This window comes from Megalobrama amblycephala, linkage group LG16 (assembly GCF_018812025.1).
Source record: "Megalobrama amblycephala isolate DHTTF-2021 linkage group LG16, ASM1881202v1, whole genome shotgun sequence".
In the NCBI taxonomy this organism is placed as follows: Eukaryota; Metazoa; Chordata; class Actinopteri; order Cypriniformes; family Xenocyprididae; genus Megalobrama; species Megalobrama amblycephala.
The window spans coordinates 4,001,883-4,018,718 of record NC_063059.1 but is presented as its reverse complement, the minus strand read 5'-3'; the positions used below and the strand labels follow the sequence as shown (position 1 = coordinate 4,018,718).

Sequence of the window (16,836 nt, the reverse complement as noted above, 5' to 3'; positions counted from 1 at the left end):
GCTTTTGTGGTCCAAGCATACATTCACACAGGACGTGTCCTTAACCCTCTGGAGTCTGAGGCTGATTTGGGACTTGGGGAAGTTTTGACATGCCCTGACATTTGTGCTTTTTTCAGTTGTTCATAAACATATAAATGACAAAAGTGTCATTACACTGTATTCAGCACAAACTAGGCTATAATAATATGTGAGGAACATGTACGTACATGTTTGTGTTTTTGAAGGAATAACGTTTATGCGTGGTTATTGAAAAAACAAAAAACTTAAGTCACTGAAATAAGGCCAAAAAAAGTATATTAAATCTGTGTTCACAAGACTTCTGGGTATTGGAGGTTGTAGACTAGAGTTTTTTCTTAAGAATTATGTAAAAATTATGCTGCCTACTCCTTCATATAAAACAATATATTGATTTACTTTTTGTAAGACACTTTTTGTCAAGAAACACAGTATGCGTGGAGGCGTGAATGAATAATGGGTCATTTACACCTGAGAAGACAAAAGAATCACATAATAATGAGCTGAAATTACTTGCATATTAATGAGGCCTTTCAGTCAGGTAGGCTGTGAAAAAAAACCCTCTGTAATAATGTCTCAGCTCATCATAAACAGCAATACTGTGAAATATTATTACAATTTAAAATAATGGTATTCTATTATATTCTTTAAAATATAATGTATTTCTGTGATGCAAAGTGTCTGAACAATTATGTTACCTCTATGGCATTTCATATAGGCTTTTAGCTTAAAAGCATGCACATTTGGAGAAATATTGATGGATTCTTATATATTTATGTCAATTTTCTATACTGAGAAGTAATATTTATTGTCATCAATATGAGTGCTGGATACTGTGTTTTCAATTCATACTTGCAGCCGGAGGGCGCTCTCTGTACACCTTTAGGCCACAAATTCATATAAAGAAGAAAAGGAACCAGGAACTAACGGCATGTCTTCTAGAGATCGCTAACCATGGCTTTACCATCCAAATAAACACTTTTCAAGACAATAAATACACGATTGAGACGATGTATGCATGTATTGCCTCTGAATTTGCGTCTGAACAGCGCTGGCTCCGTGGGCGTGGCCGCATTAGCGGGTAATGAGCTGAATCACAGACTTCTGACATGGCTCCCTTTTCATACAGATTACATAAACACAGAAGGTTTGTTTTCGATTTGACTTACACGATTTAAAACCTGACAATTCAACGTTTCTTTAGACATAAGTGTCTTTTTTTGTCATTAGTATTCATAAGTTACAGTTCATTTTCTGAGAACTATCAGATTGGACTTCGTTCAGAGGGAGAGGAGAGATCACGCATCATGTTAGTTTTCTTTATTTTACAAAAAAGCACAACATTGTGTTTTTACTCTGAGTGTACACAAATAAAAGAAGATATTCTATAGTTTCAATTGATATATTACTTATGTCTCTATGACAAGAAATGACAGAGTATTTTAAGTCTGTTTTGCTGCAATGTGAAAAAAATCCTGCAAAACGCGCCGGCGCGTTTTCAGACCTCAGGGAGTTAAGTTCAAAAACAGCTAGATGGAGCGCAACAAAAACAGTGTCTGGCAAAGCTCAACTAATTTTAACATGACTGCATCTGACATCATGACACTTAAAAAAAAAAAAAAAGGCGCTTGGCATGCAAACATACACACAAAAAGGAAAGCAATGCATTTTTTACCAATTAATTGAAAAGTATTAAAGGGGTCATATAATGCCTTTTTAAAAGTTCATTATTTTGTTTATTGGGTGTACTAGAATAGATTAACATGCTTTAAAGTAAAAATAAACATTAAAACATTGTACATTGCTATTCCCAGTCTGTCTGAAACACACTGATTTCTACAGAGCCAAACACCTGAAGCATGTTGGTATTGTAACAACCCTTATCATAATCATGAGCTTCAGCTTCCAAGGCTTCAAAAGCATTTCTAAAAATGGTTAATATCATCTGTATTAGAGTATCAGTTCGAGGATGAGTCAGATTCTGAAAAAGCAAATGATCAAGCAGGAAAACATTAAAAAGCATCAAATGACCCCTTTAAATCAACAAACTTATCATAGTTGCAGCTCTATTACAGTCCTTATTAGCGCAGGCTCATCTGAAAGACTCTTACCCAGGCTGTGTGCCCTGAGACACATCTACTCCCAAGCAGTGTGGCCGGTGCAGAGTGGTGACGTAACGCAGGTCCTGAGGGCTGAACACGCGCACTGTGCCATCAGCACAACCGCAGAAAACAAATGTCTCACTCACCGATAAGCACTGTGCAGACGTCGTCTACAACAACAAAACAAAGACACATGATGGCATACTTTCTAAATACCATCCTATAAAACCCTGTCCTATTTGGCTCCGAGACAGGCTACGTTCACACCGTCAGTCCAAATCCGATTACGTTTATCGGATTGGAATCTGATAACATTATTGACTGTTCACGTTGTGTATCGCAACTGTTCAGATCTGATTTGTGTGTCCATGGTGCATTCGTTTTCCAAAATATCTGCATTGGTTTCTATGGCAATGACGTTGCGGTGGTAGGCATATGCCAAAAACAACAGCAACACGGAGGGTTTGCGATACAGATGTTGTCTTATTTACAACATGACAATGTGTAGCTGAACTACTGCGTCTTATGAGGAAGTGGCAGAAATGTAGGAGGCTGGTATGTGTGGCTTTATCCAGTGCTGTCGTCTCCACCGGTCTCAAAACATGTCTCCGTTTTATTGTCATTTTCTGCTCGTCCGGCACTTTGCAACAACACAACATTGTTTCTGCAGCGCTGTTTCCTATATCAACATCTTTTACGTTTATGTGGCGTGAGAAAGTCACAAACCACGCGAAATCCAATCAGAGCAGTCAGACTGAAACTGATTTCCAGAAATGTGATTTGAATAGGATTTCAAACCACACTTGCTTAACCTGATCGGATTTCAATCAGATATGCACAAAAATCGGATTTGAACTGACAGTCTGAATAAACACTTGAATATTGTGTAGAGCTTTACTAGCTAATAAGGGTTAGTTCACCCAAAAATTAAAAAAAAAATTGTCATTAATTTCTCACCCCCATGTCATTCTACACCGCAAGACCTTCATTCATCTTCAGAACACAAATTAAGATATTTTTGATGAAATCCAAGAGTTTTTTTTTTTTATTCCCCATAGAAAGCAACTTAAGTATCACATTCAAGGTCCAGAAAGGTAGTAGACACATCATTAAAACAGTGGACATGACTGCAGAGGTTCAACCTTAATGTTATGAAACGACGTGAATACTTTTTGTGCGCAAAAAGGAAAAACAAAAAAAAACAACTTTATTCAACAATATCTTCTCTTCTGTGTCATTCTCATATGCTGTTTACGTCCAGCGCTTCCAGGTTCTACGTCAAAATGCAGACTCGTTATTGGCCGGCTCCTGCATCAGCATCACACGCATGCGTCGTGCTGATCACATGATCAGTGTCTGCCAATAATGAGACAGCGTTTGGATGTAAACACGTAAGCACTGCAATGTGTTCACTGCGTCAACAGCGTGGGAGAATGACACCGAAGAGAACAAACTGTTGTAAACTGTTGAATAAAGTAATTTTTGAGATTATAATATAATATAATATAATATAGAGGCAGCCAGATAGCACACAGATTTTCATCAAAAATATCTTAATTTGTGTTCTGAAGATGTCTTACGGGTGTGGAACGACATATAATGACAGAATTTTCATTTTTGGGTGAACGAACCCTTTAATGGTGTTGGGAAACACTGCGTTACAGTAATGAAATGAAGGCTTGCCTTGAGATCAACCCAGGAATCCAGTTGTCGGTTGCTGTTGAACTGGCACAGCAGACCCGTGTGTGTGATGCAGTAGGTGCTGCTGGCCATAGAGCCACGGCCACACGCCAAACCACAGAACTGACTGTTCTGATGCTCCCCGAGCAGCCCTGAGCGACCAATCAGAGGCACTGTGCTGTTCACCTGCAGGAGCCGAAAACAGGTGATAATTTTCACAAATGCTTCAATAACATGACGAAATTGTGTGCATATCTGATCAGTGAAAAACAAGTGTTTTGTGCTCCATCTGGTTAGAAAACCAACACGGTCACAGAAGGATGTGGGCAAACACAGGAAACTGCACTAAACACTTCAATTCATATCAGCACACTTGAAAATATAAGGTTGTGAACAGGACTGAATTAGCATGCCACCAAAATCAAGAGGTAGAAGCAGAAATAGCAGTATTTTTTTTTTGCACAAAGTGTAAATAGTTGTTAGATAGGGGCAGATTCTATTTGTAGCACATTATAAAACAGCATGCAATAACATTCGTGTATATGATATTAAAATCATAAATTGATGCTGCCATATTGGGTCATTACTTGTCCATGCCTCTAAAGCCCACCTCTACACCTCAAGATCCATTAAAAATACTTACTAAAAATAATTTAAATATTTTTTTTACTCTTTAAAAACATCACATTTTGAACAAATGGATTTTCAGTGCATCTGTAGACTGCAGCAACATGTGCCAAGCGTCTCACCCGTCTTTCCTTTGAGGCATCCAGGTACCAGAACTTAACATGTCTGTTCCCTGCGGTAACAAAGTAGCTGTTGTCCTCCGAGAAAGATACAGCAAGCACACGGCTGGACACCTTATTGGATGCGATAACAGTCCCCTTCTACAAGAAAAGAAGAGATTTAAAAGCATCATTAATACCTTCTTGTAAAATAGACTCACAAGCTACATTTCGATTGACAGGGTCCCTATGCAGTGTCCACTGCTCCCTACTCCCTGAGCACGAGATGTGTTAACGTTCACGTCACAGAATTCATTCTAAACGCCCTGTAAACTAAACAAACATCACTAGAGTAGTTCAATGTGCCTATCAAGTGGAGTCAGAAATATCCTAATTATTCAGCACATGAATGATTGAGCGACGTCTTATTTACTTTGTGGGAATAAATTTTATTTATAAAGCACATTTAAACATAGCAGAGCTATCCAAAGTGCTGAACAGAGTAAGGAAACAAATTAAAACAGTAAAATAATAATAAATAATAATAATATTAAAATGCCAGGGAGTAGAAATGCGTTTTCAATTTTAATTTAAAAATAGAAATCGAAGGTGCAAGGCTGATGTCCAAAGGCAACTGGTTCCATAGAAGGGGGGCGGCAACGGAAGAAGTTCTACAATAAGGTCTCATTATTTAACGTTAGTTAATGCATTAAGATTGAGCAATAGCTACATTTGTTACAGAAGGTATTATTTTTTGTTAATGTTAGTTAAGAAACACAACTGATCATTGTTAGTTTTATCTCAGGTCCATTGAATAAGTTTTGATTTTAGTAATGTTATAAACCATTAACTAAGAAATTAACATTAACCAAATTAATAAATGCTTTATTAGTATTTTTCATTGTCAGTTTGGTGATAATGAATTAACATGTAAACTAATCAAGCTTTATGTCACACCAAGTTTTACTGAACAAAAACAAATAACCAGAACATTTTCAATCATTATAGGGCATGTTGTAGTCCAGATTAAAATATAAAAATGTTTAAGTTTGAAAATAAATAGCATATTAAGTCTTTGGCCCGGTTTCACAGACAAGGCTTAGCCTAAGCCAGAATTAGGCCTTAGTTCAATTAGGATATTTAAGTAACTTTTATAAATGTACACTTGGAAAAAACATTACTGGTGTGCATTTTGAGACAAAACAATGGCACCGATTATTTTAAGATGTGTCAATACAAGTTGCTTTCAGTTAAAACAGCTCAAACATGCATTTTAGTCTAGGACTAGCTTAAGCCTTGTCTGTGAAACCAGGGGTTTAAGTATTTGGTGCTGTGATGAACAACATTACGAATACAAAAAACTGAATGGCTGAAGCATTTTAAACTGTTCAGTAGCGTCGCTGCTTTGTTTCCGGGTTTCCGGGGTAACCTCTGCATTTCTGCTGTTCCATCAGCGCCCTCTGCAGTCAGAGAGTGAAAATGCACTTTCATTCAGCACGTCTCCTTTACTCGTTCCACCATGTGCTTCTCATGTGTTCCTTTGACGCAGCATTCAGCGGTGTTGTGCTTTTTATACGGTTAATGGGAAAGTATTCTGCTTAGTAAGATTGGTTGTATTTTGTTTCTTTGATTTGATTCTTTGTCTCGTTCTTTTGTGAATTATTTTTGCTTGGTTAACGAATGTATATATTTTGTAAATTTGTGTAAATAATTATATTCTGGGTAAATTTGTTCTGGTTCCTCTATAATAAACAAACACGTTGCTGACTTATAAATGGTGTGTGATTGTTTTCCAGTGCATGAACAACCATCAGAAAAAAAAAAAAAAAAAAAAAAAAAAAACAGCCGTGGATTTCAAGCCCATGTACATAAAGAAAAAAAAGTTGATCAAGAAGTAGAAATTAAACTTATGTCAAGACCACAAGAATACCAATACACTTCCTGTAAACTAGTAAGCTTGACACTATTGTACTATTATACTCCAATATCACTTTTCTTGGGTTAAACTACTATTCACAGCAGCTGGGCAGACGGCTGTCAAACCCACCTTCCACTCCCAGACGCTGACGGTCCTGTCGTGCTGGTATCCCACAGACACTATATAGCTCCCGTTGGGGGAGAACGCCACACACGCCACCCCATACTTATGGCACTGGACCTCTGCCACCTGCGTCCGCTCTGCCACGTCCCACACCCGCACACAGGGCATGTGCCCGCTCTGCCAACAACAGGGGAAAAAAAAAGAAAAGAGTGAACAGATGAATAGTAAAAATAAAATGCATGAAATCATAAATGTATGAGACCCCACACCCAGATTTGTCTACTACCCTACTAATACAGCATGAGAGAACAGTCAGGTTACAGAAGTAAAGAGCCCATCATTTTCTCTACAGAGGAATTTATTTACCTTTCAAGAAAGACCTAATGTGGGCTAAGAGATTGTTAATTGATTACATATGCCTTTGTTGAAGCCTTCAGTTTTCATTATTTCTTTTTTTTTTTTTTAATAATTGTTTAACAGCAAAACTACATTACCCATGATTCTGCAAAAATCTCCACCCATCAGAGAATAGAAACAAGCAAATCACTCCAAAAGACCTCTAGCCCCACCCACTGTGAATGATGTAATAGAGTCAAGCCGTGTCCCACATGACACTACACTCTATGAACTTATACTACTCAAACATCTAGTGTATGAATTTTAAAGGTGCCATCGAATGAAAAATTGAATTTATCTTGGCATTGTTAAATAACAAGAGTTCAGTACATGGAAATGACATACAGTGAGTCTCAAACTCCATTGTTTCCTCCTTCTTATATAAATCTCATTTGTTTAAAAGACCTCCGAAGAACAGGCGAATCTCAACATAACACTGACTGTTAAGTAACAGTCGGGATCATTAATATGTACGACCCCAATATTTGCATATGCCAGCTCATGTTCAAGGCATTAGACAAGGGCAGCCAGTATTAACGTCTGGATCTGTGCACAGCTGAATCATCAGACTAGGTAAGCAAGCAAGAACAATAGTGAAAAATGGCAGATGGAGCAATAATAACTGACATGATCCATGATAACATGATATTTTTAGTGATATTTGTAAATTGTCTTTCTAAATGTTTCGTTAGCATGTTGCTAATGCACTGTTAAATGTGGTTAAAGTTACCATCGGTTATTACTGTATTCACGGAGACAAGAGCCGTCTGTATAATTCATAAACAACTTAATTCTTTATAAATCTCTCCAACAGTGTAGCATTAGCCGTTAGCCACGGAGCACAGCCTCAAATTCATTCAGAATCAAATGTAAACAATATAACAGTATACAATACTCACATAATCCGACGCATGCATGACAAACATTTTGTAAAGATCCATTTGAGAGTTATATTAGCTGTGTAAACTTTGTTTATGCACTGTTCAAGGCAAGCGCGAGCTCCGTGGGCGTGGAGCACGAGAATTAAAGGGCCAGCAGCCCTGAATCGGCTCATTTATAATGATGCCCCAAATTAGGCAGTTAAAAAAATGAATTTAAAAAAAAAATCTATGGGGTATTTTGAGCTGAAACTTCACAGACACATTCAGGGGACACCTTAGACTTATATTACATCTTTTAAAAAAAGTTCTAGGGCACCTTTAAACAGTTTTGTCCCTCTCCCTCCACTACGAACAGGCCTTAAAGCTGCAGTCGCGTTGCAAGAAGGGTCCAACATTCAACACTTCGGCATTTTCCCCCCAGTTAATTAAGTGCATCATCTGAGTATTTGAAGTGCAATTTTTTCCCTTAGGAATTTTCAGTGTGAACATATTAATTACACTAATTTACTAATCTACACTACAACAAGGCACTGAATAGTGCATAAGTATGCAAATAAGGAGTATTCTCCCTATGCTATCAAACTATTTAAATCTTTTTATCAGGGTTCCCACTCTTTTTAAAGACAAGGATCACAGATTCAACGGCCTAAAGTAATATATTCCTCTTTCCAGAAGTCTTAAAAAACCCTGTATAGTTTGCTTTAATTTTATTTACTATATTATTGACAGTATTCAGACGCTGCACTTCATTGTCTTTTCCTTTTTGTAAAGCATATGTTCTAATTCTTAAAATGTTAAAATGTATTCAAATATTAATAAACTAATAAAAACTATATAAACAATCTTTAGTAATAAATCTAGTGTATTAGTATAATATACTAACAAGATATCACAATTTAAATAATGCTAGGAGTTTAATGTTTAAAAAAAAAATTGAATAGTAAAAAAGTTAAAGATACTTTTAAAATTAAACTAACACCACCAGTAGGTGGCAGCAAATAACAGACTTGAGGGAGTCACTGGAATAAATTTTTCGACTCGTTCAAAATGCTTATTTACATTTACAAAACTAAGCAATGGTCTTTATGAATGGGTCATTGAATCACTTTATCGAACGATTCGATCAAAATTGTAGATTCATTATAAAACAACCGTGTGTTGCTAGGAAACGTTCTGCTCTGGTTTTGTTTGGAACTATTCTATTCTATTTTTGAAACAGACAATATTTTTTTCTAAAACGTAAGTCACTTTTATTAACTGCATTATTAGTGAACTGCTTGCAGAAAATCAGAATCACATTTGCCTGCGCCTCGTGTTCACAACACTAGTCTGTGCTGCTCTAAAAATGTGTAACGAATCGCTGAACGTGTGATTCACAGTAGAGACCTTCAGACTTTTCCCGCTCCCAAAAGGAAAAACATGTTACCTTCTCCCACCCACATAAGAGTATAGATTTTTTTCTGTATGTCCATGAAATTGCCATGAAATATTTTCAAATTGTCGCCTAGCCACAACCTACACATCCCAGCGGAAGTGCTCCCATAATTATTTGTTATTAAGGCATCAGCATTCACAAACCAAGACCCAAGTCCCATCTACTTGAATGGGTGAATCCTAAAATCTCAAAAACTGCTTGCTGAACTCAAATAACATTTCAAATCAGCAACAAAATCTGACATGAACCGTCTCATAAAAGTTATCTTTTGCTCAAATAGCATTTAAAAAAAGCTTATATTTCATAAGCACTCATCTCAGAACACTGACTGTTTTTATAGCAACAGCAGCTGCAGTGATGTCTTTATAAAGTCTTTGCAATATTAAAAATACGGCCCCTTATTTAACTTAGGCTAAGATAGTAGGTAACTTGGATATTTTATTCTTACACATTACAGTATGGTAGCATGCTATTTTTGATTTGCTTTTCATTTACTCAGATGCATGAGTGGAAAAAGCAGCCACCAATAAATAATGATGTGTGTCAGAATGTAGGACAACATGTGCCTTTCAAGAGTTTAATGGTGACTAATCCTCATCTAAATGCAGCTGCAGTGATACGAAGACAACAGAGGAATCTTGTGACTCCCAAACCCAAACTGTTGAAGAAATGGTTCACACAAAACTGAAAATTCCGTCATCACCCTCACACCGTTCCAAACCCATCTGAGGTCGTTCTTTCTGTGAAACACACCTAAGAACCTTCAAGCAGCTTTATTAAAAGAAAATGAGTGAACAATCCTGCCAACTCCCCCATGCAATATGCAGCATTATTAGTCAGATGCCTAAAAAAAGCAAAGCAACCATTGCACTGCATTTGTGATCTGCTGTCGCAACAGCGATTCTCTGTTGGTTTACCAAGTTGGGACAGACACTGGGCCTCACCATGGCAACCGGGGAGCTGGAATGTGTCGGAACGCACAGAGCAGCCCAGACGCAAGCCTCCTCTAACACATATACATAAGATAACCATAGGAATCAATGTTCCCAGTTCAAACGGGCATTTAACACAGTCGTCATTCTTTTGGCCCTCATAAAACATCTCAGAACACTTACCTCACCAGTGACCAAATATTTTCCATTCTGCGAGAAAGCCAAGGCACTGAAGGTTTTCCTAAGTAACAAACACATGATTTGGACTTAATTCTGTTACAATGTACAACATTGTGCTGCGGAACTAAAGATAAGAAGTGTGCTATTTACCTGGAGGTATTAAATATGTGAGTCTGCTTGTTTTTCTGTGGGCTCAGGATGACTATAACACAACTGAAACACACAACATCACCACATTAGTTTATACATGAAAATAGTCATTTACTTTATGCATTAACTACCCTTCAAAAGTTTGGGTAAGTGCAATTTTTTTAATGTTTTTGAAAATCACCAAGGCTGCATTTATTTAATTAAAATACAGTAAAACAGTAATATTGTGAAATTATGAATACTATTTAATTAATATATTATACAATTTATCAATGGCAAAGCTGAATTTTCAGTCTCTCATGTCACATGATTCTTCAGGAATTATTCCAATATGCAGATTTGCTGCTAAAGAAGTAATTCTTATATTTTTATTATATAATAACAGTTGTGCTGCTCAACATTTTTGTGGAAACTGAGATAAACGTTTTCATGATCTTCAAAAGAAGAGCATTTATTTGAAATAGAAATCTTTGTAACATTATAAATGTCTTTACGATCATCTTTGATCAATTTAATGTGTCTGTGCTGAATAAAAGTATTCAATTTCTTTCAAAAAACAAATAAAATAAATAAATATCTTACTGACCCCAAACTTTTGAATAGTAATCACCACTTAGAAAAATCACATAAGTTTGTACTCAAGTCTTCTGACCAGTGTTGGGGAAAGTTACTTTTAAAAGTAATGAATTACAATATTGCGTTACTCCCTGAAAAAGTAATTTAGTAAAAGTAAAAGTTACTTAGTTACTTTTTATGAAATGTAATGTGTTACTTCTCTCACTTGGGCTGGGCTTGCTTGTTTGTTTGTTTGTTTATTAATAACAAAAAAAAAAAAAAAAAAAGTTATATTTTTGGCAAATTTTAAGGCCCTTTCACACCAAAAGTGAAATGAATAAGCCTCAGGCTGAAGGAAGTGCATATTTACGCCTGTACAGTAGAGGGCGCAGCTCCAACAAACCTCAGATGTGCAGCGATTCTGGATTAAAGAATAGGATATTTCTAAATCTAAAGTAGTTTTTGCATATTAGTACGGTTGAATTAAGATAATTGAATGTCAGCAGCAAAGACATTGGTAAATAAAGTGAGATTAAATACATAAAGTATACACGTGTAATTTAATATAGTCAACCACAAGTTTGAGTAAAATTCTTAGATTGCATTTCACTGTTTTTATTAATTTTGAGGAATACTGAATGTTTTTGTTCAAGTGAGATGAATAAATGCATGTTCACATTTAGTCTAGAACTACAATAACCATCATGTTCACAGAGCACACACAACACCTCTGACCTTTATTTCTCTCAACATGAGGACAGGTGAGCTGTCAGTCAATAAATGTCAAAAAGTAACTTAGATATTTATATTAGTAAACTGAAAAAGTAATGAATTACTAGTTACTTGAACAAGTAATCTGATTACATAACTCAAGTTATTTGTAATGTGTTACCCCCAACACTGCTTCTGACGTCATAAGAAAACTTTATCAAACTGAATTTATGTCGTTATAAGTTCGGAAACAGACAAAAAAAGTTGACGCATTTAGCACAAAACGTCACTGATTCTCTCATGACTCATGAAGAAACAATGATGGGACGGCAACATGTTTGATTCAATATTTGACAGCTACAGCGAATTTTGGTTCGTCATCAACAATTAAAGGATTAGTTCACCCAAAAATGAAAATTCTGTCGTTAATTACTCACCCTTAAGACCTTCGTTCATCTTCAGAACACAAATTAAGATATTTGAGATGAAATCCGTTAAGTTTTCCCACCCTCCATTGAAAGCAAAAATTGTCGTCATTCAAGGTCCAGAAAAGTAGTACAACGTCATTAAAACAGTGGATGTGACTGCAGTGGTTCAACCTTAATGTTATGAAACAATGAGAATACTTTTTGTGCGCAAAACAAAAAAATAACTTCAACAATATCTTCTCTTCTGTGTCATTCTCATGTTGTTTACGTCTGAACGCGCGGCTCCTGCGTCAGCATCACACACATGTGTCGTGCTGCTCACGTGACCAGAGTCAGCCAATACTGAGCCGGCATTCGGATGTAAACACAGAAGCTCTGCAACGAAAATAGCTAGGAGAATGACAAGGGACAGACAAATTTGTTGAATAAAGTCGTTATTTTTGTTTTTGTGAACAAAAAGTATTCTCATCACTTCAAAACATTAAAAGGTACAATATGTAAGATTTCTGTCCACTAGAGGTCACTAGAGGCCTATTCAAAACAAAGGCATAGCTTGATGACGGCAAGTTTGAGCGCAGAATCTTGGGACATGTGGTCTTCACCTCAACGGACGGTGCAAAAGAATAGGGATTGGACAGAAATGGCAGAAATCATGTTCATGGATGCGATTATTAACATTACTGTAGTATGAAGCAGAGCAGGAGCGAGTGTTGTGGAGCTGAACGAGGAGCTGGAGCGATTGATCAACACACGCCTCACGAGCAGCGGGACTTTTATTATGACACAGTCGCCGGCGCTGCTTCCGCTTTTCCGGTCATGAGTATGAGGTAACGCAGCTCTGTTTATCATATTAGATACATTTGAGTGTTGAAAATGATGTTATAACGTTACTCTGTGCGTTCGCTCGGCGGCTGCTGTGAGACACTGTTACACACTGCAGTAATATAGATCGATTTTACAATATCATATTAAATGCTGGATGGCTTGTGTTGATAAATGGCATGCAATTAATTTTAAAACGTATTGTATGATGGAGAAAATGCTGCATTACTGTTACTAAAAATAAAGCTGCATCTGATTATGCTATGTTAGCTACTTCACACAATAGTGTTTTTCATGGGCATGGTAAAGCATGGTACTCGCAAAAAAAAAAAAATCAAGAAAATTAGATTTAAACAATAAGACTAAACGTGTTGAGCTATATAACAATAATTAGTTTTCTGTCTATAAATATATCCAAAACAGCTTATTCCCTTGTCTTAAAATGTGTAATATATTAAAGTGTATTTGGTGTTTCCATGGTTTCTACAAAATAAAAACCGAGGGTAACGCGGGTATGACGCAATTGACAGGCGACTCCTCACACGTCCCGCAGCCTTGGTTAAAACTGCAATTTTCTCACGATTTACAAATAGTTGGAAACATTTGGGATATTGTAAGTACTCAAGTGAACAAAATATATACACTGGCCTAGTGGTTTTTGGATATTTTACTGCAAAAATTCTTACATATTGCACCTTTAAGGTCGAAACACTGTAGTCAAGTTGACTATTTTAATGATGTCTTTAGTACTTTTCTGTACCTTGAATGATGGTAATTATGTTGCTTTCTATGAGGAAAAAAAAAAAAAAAAAACTCAATCTTAATTTGTGTTCTGAAAATGAACAAAGGTCTTACAGGTGTGGAACGACATGAGGGTGGGTGAGATATTTTTGATGAAATCCGATGGCTCCGTGAGGCCTTCATAGGGAGCAATAACATTTCCTCTCTCAAGATCCATTAATGTACTAAAAACATATTTAAATCAGTTCATGTGAGTACAGTAGTTCAATATTAATATTATAAAGCGACGAGAATATTTTTAGTGCGCCAAAAAAACAAAATAACGACTTATATAGTGATGGTCGATTTCAAAACACTGCTTCAGGAAGCTTCGGAGCACAAATGAATCAGTGTGTCGAATCATGATTCAGATTGCGTGTCAAACTGCTGAAATCACGTGACTTTGGCGCTCCGAACAGCAGATTTGACACGTTGATTCATTGTGCTCCGAAGCTTCCTGAAGCAGTGTTTTGAAATCGACCACTATATAAGTCGTTATTTTGGGGGGTTTTTGGCGCACCAAAATATTTATAATATTAATATTGAACCACTGTACTCACATGAACTGATTTAAATATGTTTTTAGTACATTAATGGATATTGAGAGAGGAAATGTCATTGCTCCCTATGCAGGCCTCACTGAGCCATCGGATTTCATTAAAAATATCTTAATTTGTGTTCTGAAGATGAATGAAGGTCTTACAGGTGTGGAACGACATGAGGGTGAGTAATTAATGACAGAATTTTCATTTTTAAAAGGGTTGGTTCACCCAAAAATGAAATTTCTGTCATCCTTTACTCACCCGGAGATTGTTCCAAACTGGTATAAATTTCTTTGTTCCGTTGAAAAACAAAGGAAGATATTTAGAAGAAAGTTTGTAACCCGGCCGCTTTGGACCACCATTGACTACCATAGTAAATTTTTTCATACTATGGAAGTCAATGGTGGCCCAAAGCGGCCGGGTTACAAACTTTCTTCTCTTGAATTCAGCAGTACAAAGAAATGAATACAGGTTTGAAACAACCTGAGGATGAGTAAATGACAGAATTTTCATTTTTGGGTGAACTATCCCTTTAAGAGTGAACTTTGACACAGAAAACACATAGAAATAGTCGTACCCTGCAGGATAAGCCACCAAACCCGTGTTGGGGTCACAGGTTAAAGCACTACTGCTGGAGGCGGTGATGCCCAGGACCTTCTCCAAGACAACCTGCAATCACAAAGCAACTTCACCAACTATTTGATATCATGCTGGTCAATGCAATGCAACAAACAGGGCGCGTAGCGTGCATCTGAAGGATACACAAACACTAATGAACTGCATGAAGCTGAAGGTAAAACAGGAAGAGAGGTTGTGTTCTGTGGCCTGCTGTTGATCTCACCCGGCTGTGAATGTCTCTTCTGGTGCTCTGTCGAGTCCTCCTCCTCATGTTCGCCTGCACTGAAGCGCTGCTGCTGCTGTGAACTTTCCTCGCTCGAGAGCTCAAACAGCTCGCGCTCAGACTCGCTCCATCCGCCATAGTGCAACACTTTTCTTTAAAACGGCTCAGTTAATAATCCACGCTCTGAAGTCACATATTAGTTTGCATTTAAAACGCGTTAGATGCGAGAGTTCAGACTGTATAACACTGACCCTGGATCGGAAGTGTTACTTTAGAAAGTGCGATGAAGTGACTTCAGCTTTTCTCAGACCGAAACGAAACTTGTTCAAACAGCTGTAAGCGATGAAGTCCATGTAATGTGATCTGAGACTGGCAGTTTCAAACATACACCGTCTTCTGTGATTGGACGCATCGCGCTCGGGAGGCGGGATCATTCGTGGAGCTCACTCACTATTGGTCGGCTTAGCATGACATCATTTGTAGGTTTGCCCAGACGTCTGAACTCGTCAAGTTGACCATGAATCCATCACTGATCATTTTAAACACGTGATCATTGAGCATAAACATAATGAGAGCAAGAATTATCTGCAGCTTTTTTGATGTTTTTATTATGTAAACAGATCAGGAATAAAAAAAAATTGAAAAAATGTTTATTTTTGGATGCTAGCTATATTTTGGTTTGCTTATTCGATTATTTTGACTAAAAGATCTCACATTTTTGTAGTAAAATAATGTTGTAATCAGCAACAAAAAGCTTATTCTTATGAAATAATACAAATATTAATAATTGTTAATATTAATAATATTTGTATAATACTAACAATAATTATACTAATTGTTATTTAATAAATAATAGTAATAATAATAATTATTGCTTTTGTAATTATTTAACAAATAATAATTTATAATAATAATTATTATTATTGATTAAATTAATAACGTTATTTATTAAACTGATACAAAATAACAATTGTATTTAATTATTCATTAATTATTATTTATAATTATTATTATTGTTACTGTTATTTATTTAACAATTATAATAATCAACAATAGTAATAATCATAATTATTGCTGCTGTAATTATTTAACAAATAAATAATAATGATTAATCATTATAATTATTGTTATAGATATTAATAATTAAATGAATAATAAAAATAATAATAATTCTAGTATTATTGTTATTATTTACTACACTAATAATAAATCATTTTATTTAATTTATTCTTTAATTTTTTATAACTAGAGAAATTCACCTGTATAAGAAATGTTCGATTTTAAATTCAGAAATAGTTAATAATACATTTTAAAAAATTAAAAAATGAATAATTATTGTTATTAATAAAATTAAAATTATTATTGTTAATAGAATTAATAAATTAATAGAAAATAACTATTATATTTATTCATTAATTATATATTATAATTACAATAATAATAATAATTATTATTATTATGTTATTTATTTAATAAGTAATTATCAATTATAATAGTAATCATCATAATTATTGCTGTTTATTTAACAAATAAAATTATTTTTAAAATATTATTAAAATATTATTTAACAAATAAATGATTAATCATAATTATTATTATTGTTAATTATTATTAATAATT

At 35.6% G+C, this 16,836-nt stretch overlaps 1 protein-coding gene across 6 annotated transcripts in view; it reads right to left on the bottom strand.

Annotated features, from left to right (window-relative positions):
* The window catches only part of wdr62 (WD repeat domain 62), a 57,375-nt gene extending 41,792 nt beyond the window's left edge, over positions 1-15,583 (bottom strand). For all 6 annotated transcript variants that reach the window (XM_048159889.1, XM_048159892.1, XM_048159890.1 and 3 more), the window contains exons 1-8: positions 15,217-15,583; positions 14,953-15,044; positions 10,538-10,600; positions 10,391-10,448; positions 6,570-6,740; positions 4,547-4,684; positions 3,801-3,983; positions 2,127-2,287 (exon numbers count right to left, since the gene is read on the bottom strand). In XM_048159889.1, coding sequence (XP_048015846.1) covers positions 2,127-2,287; positions 3,801-3,983; positions 4,547-4,684; positions 6,570-6,740; positions 10,391-10,448; positions 10,538-10,600; positions 14,953-15,044; positions 15,217-15,354 — 1,004 coding nt within the window. In that variant the 5' untranslated portion in view covers positions 15,355-15,583. The remainder of the gene's footprint in view (positions 1-2,126; positions 2,288-3,800; positions 3,984-4,546; positions 4,685-6,569; positions 6,741-10,390; positions 10,449-10,537; positions 10,601-14,952; positions 15,045-15,216) is intronic.
* Between the last annotated feature and the right edge of the window lie 1,253 nt (positions 15,584-16,836).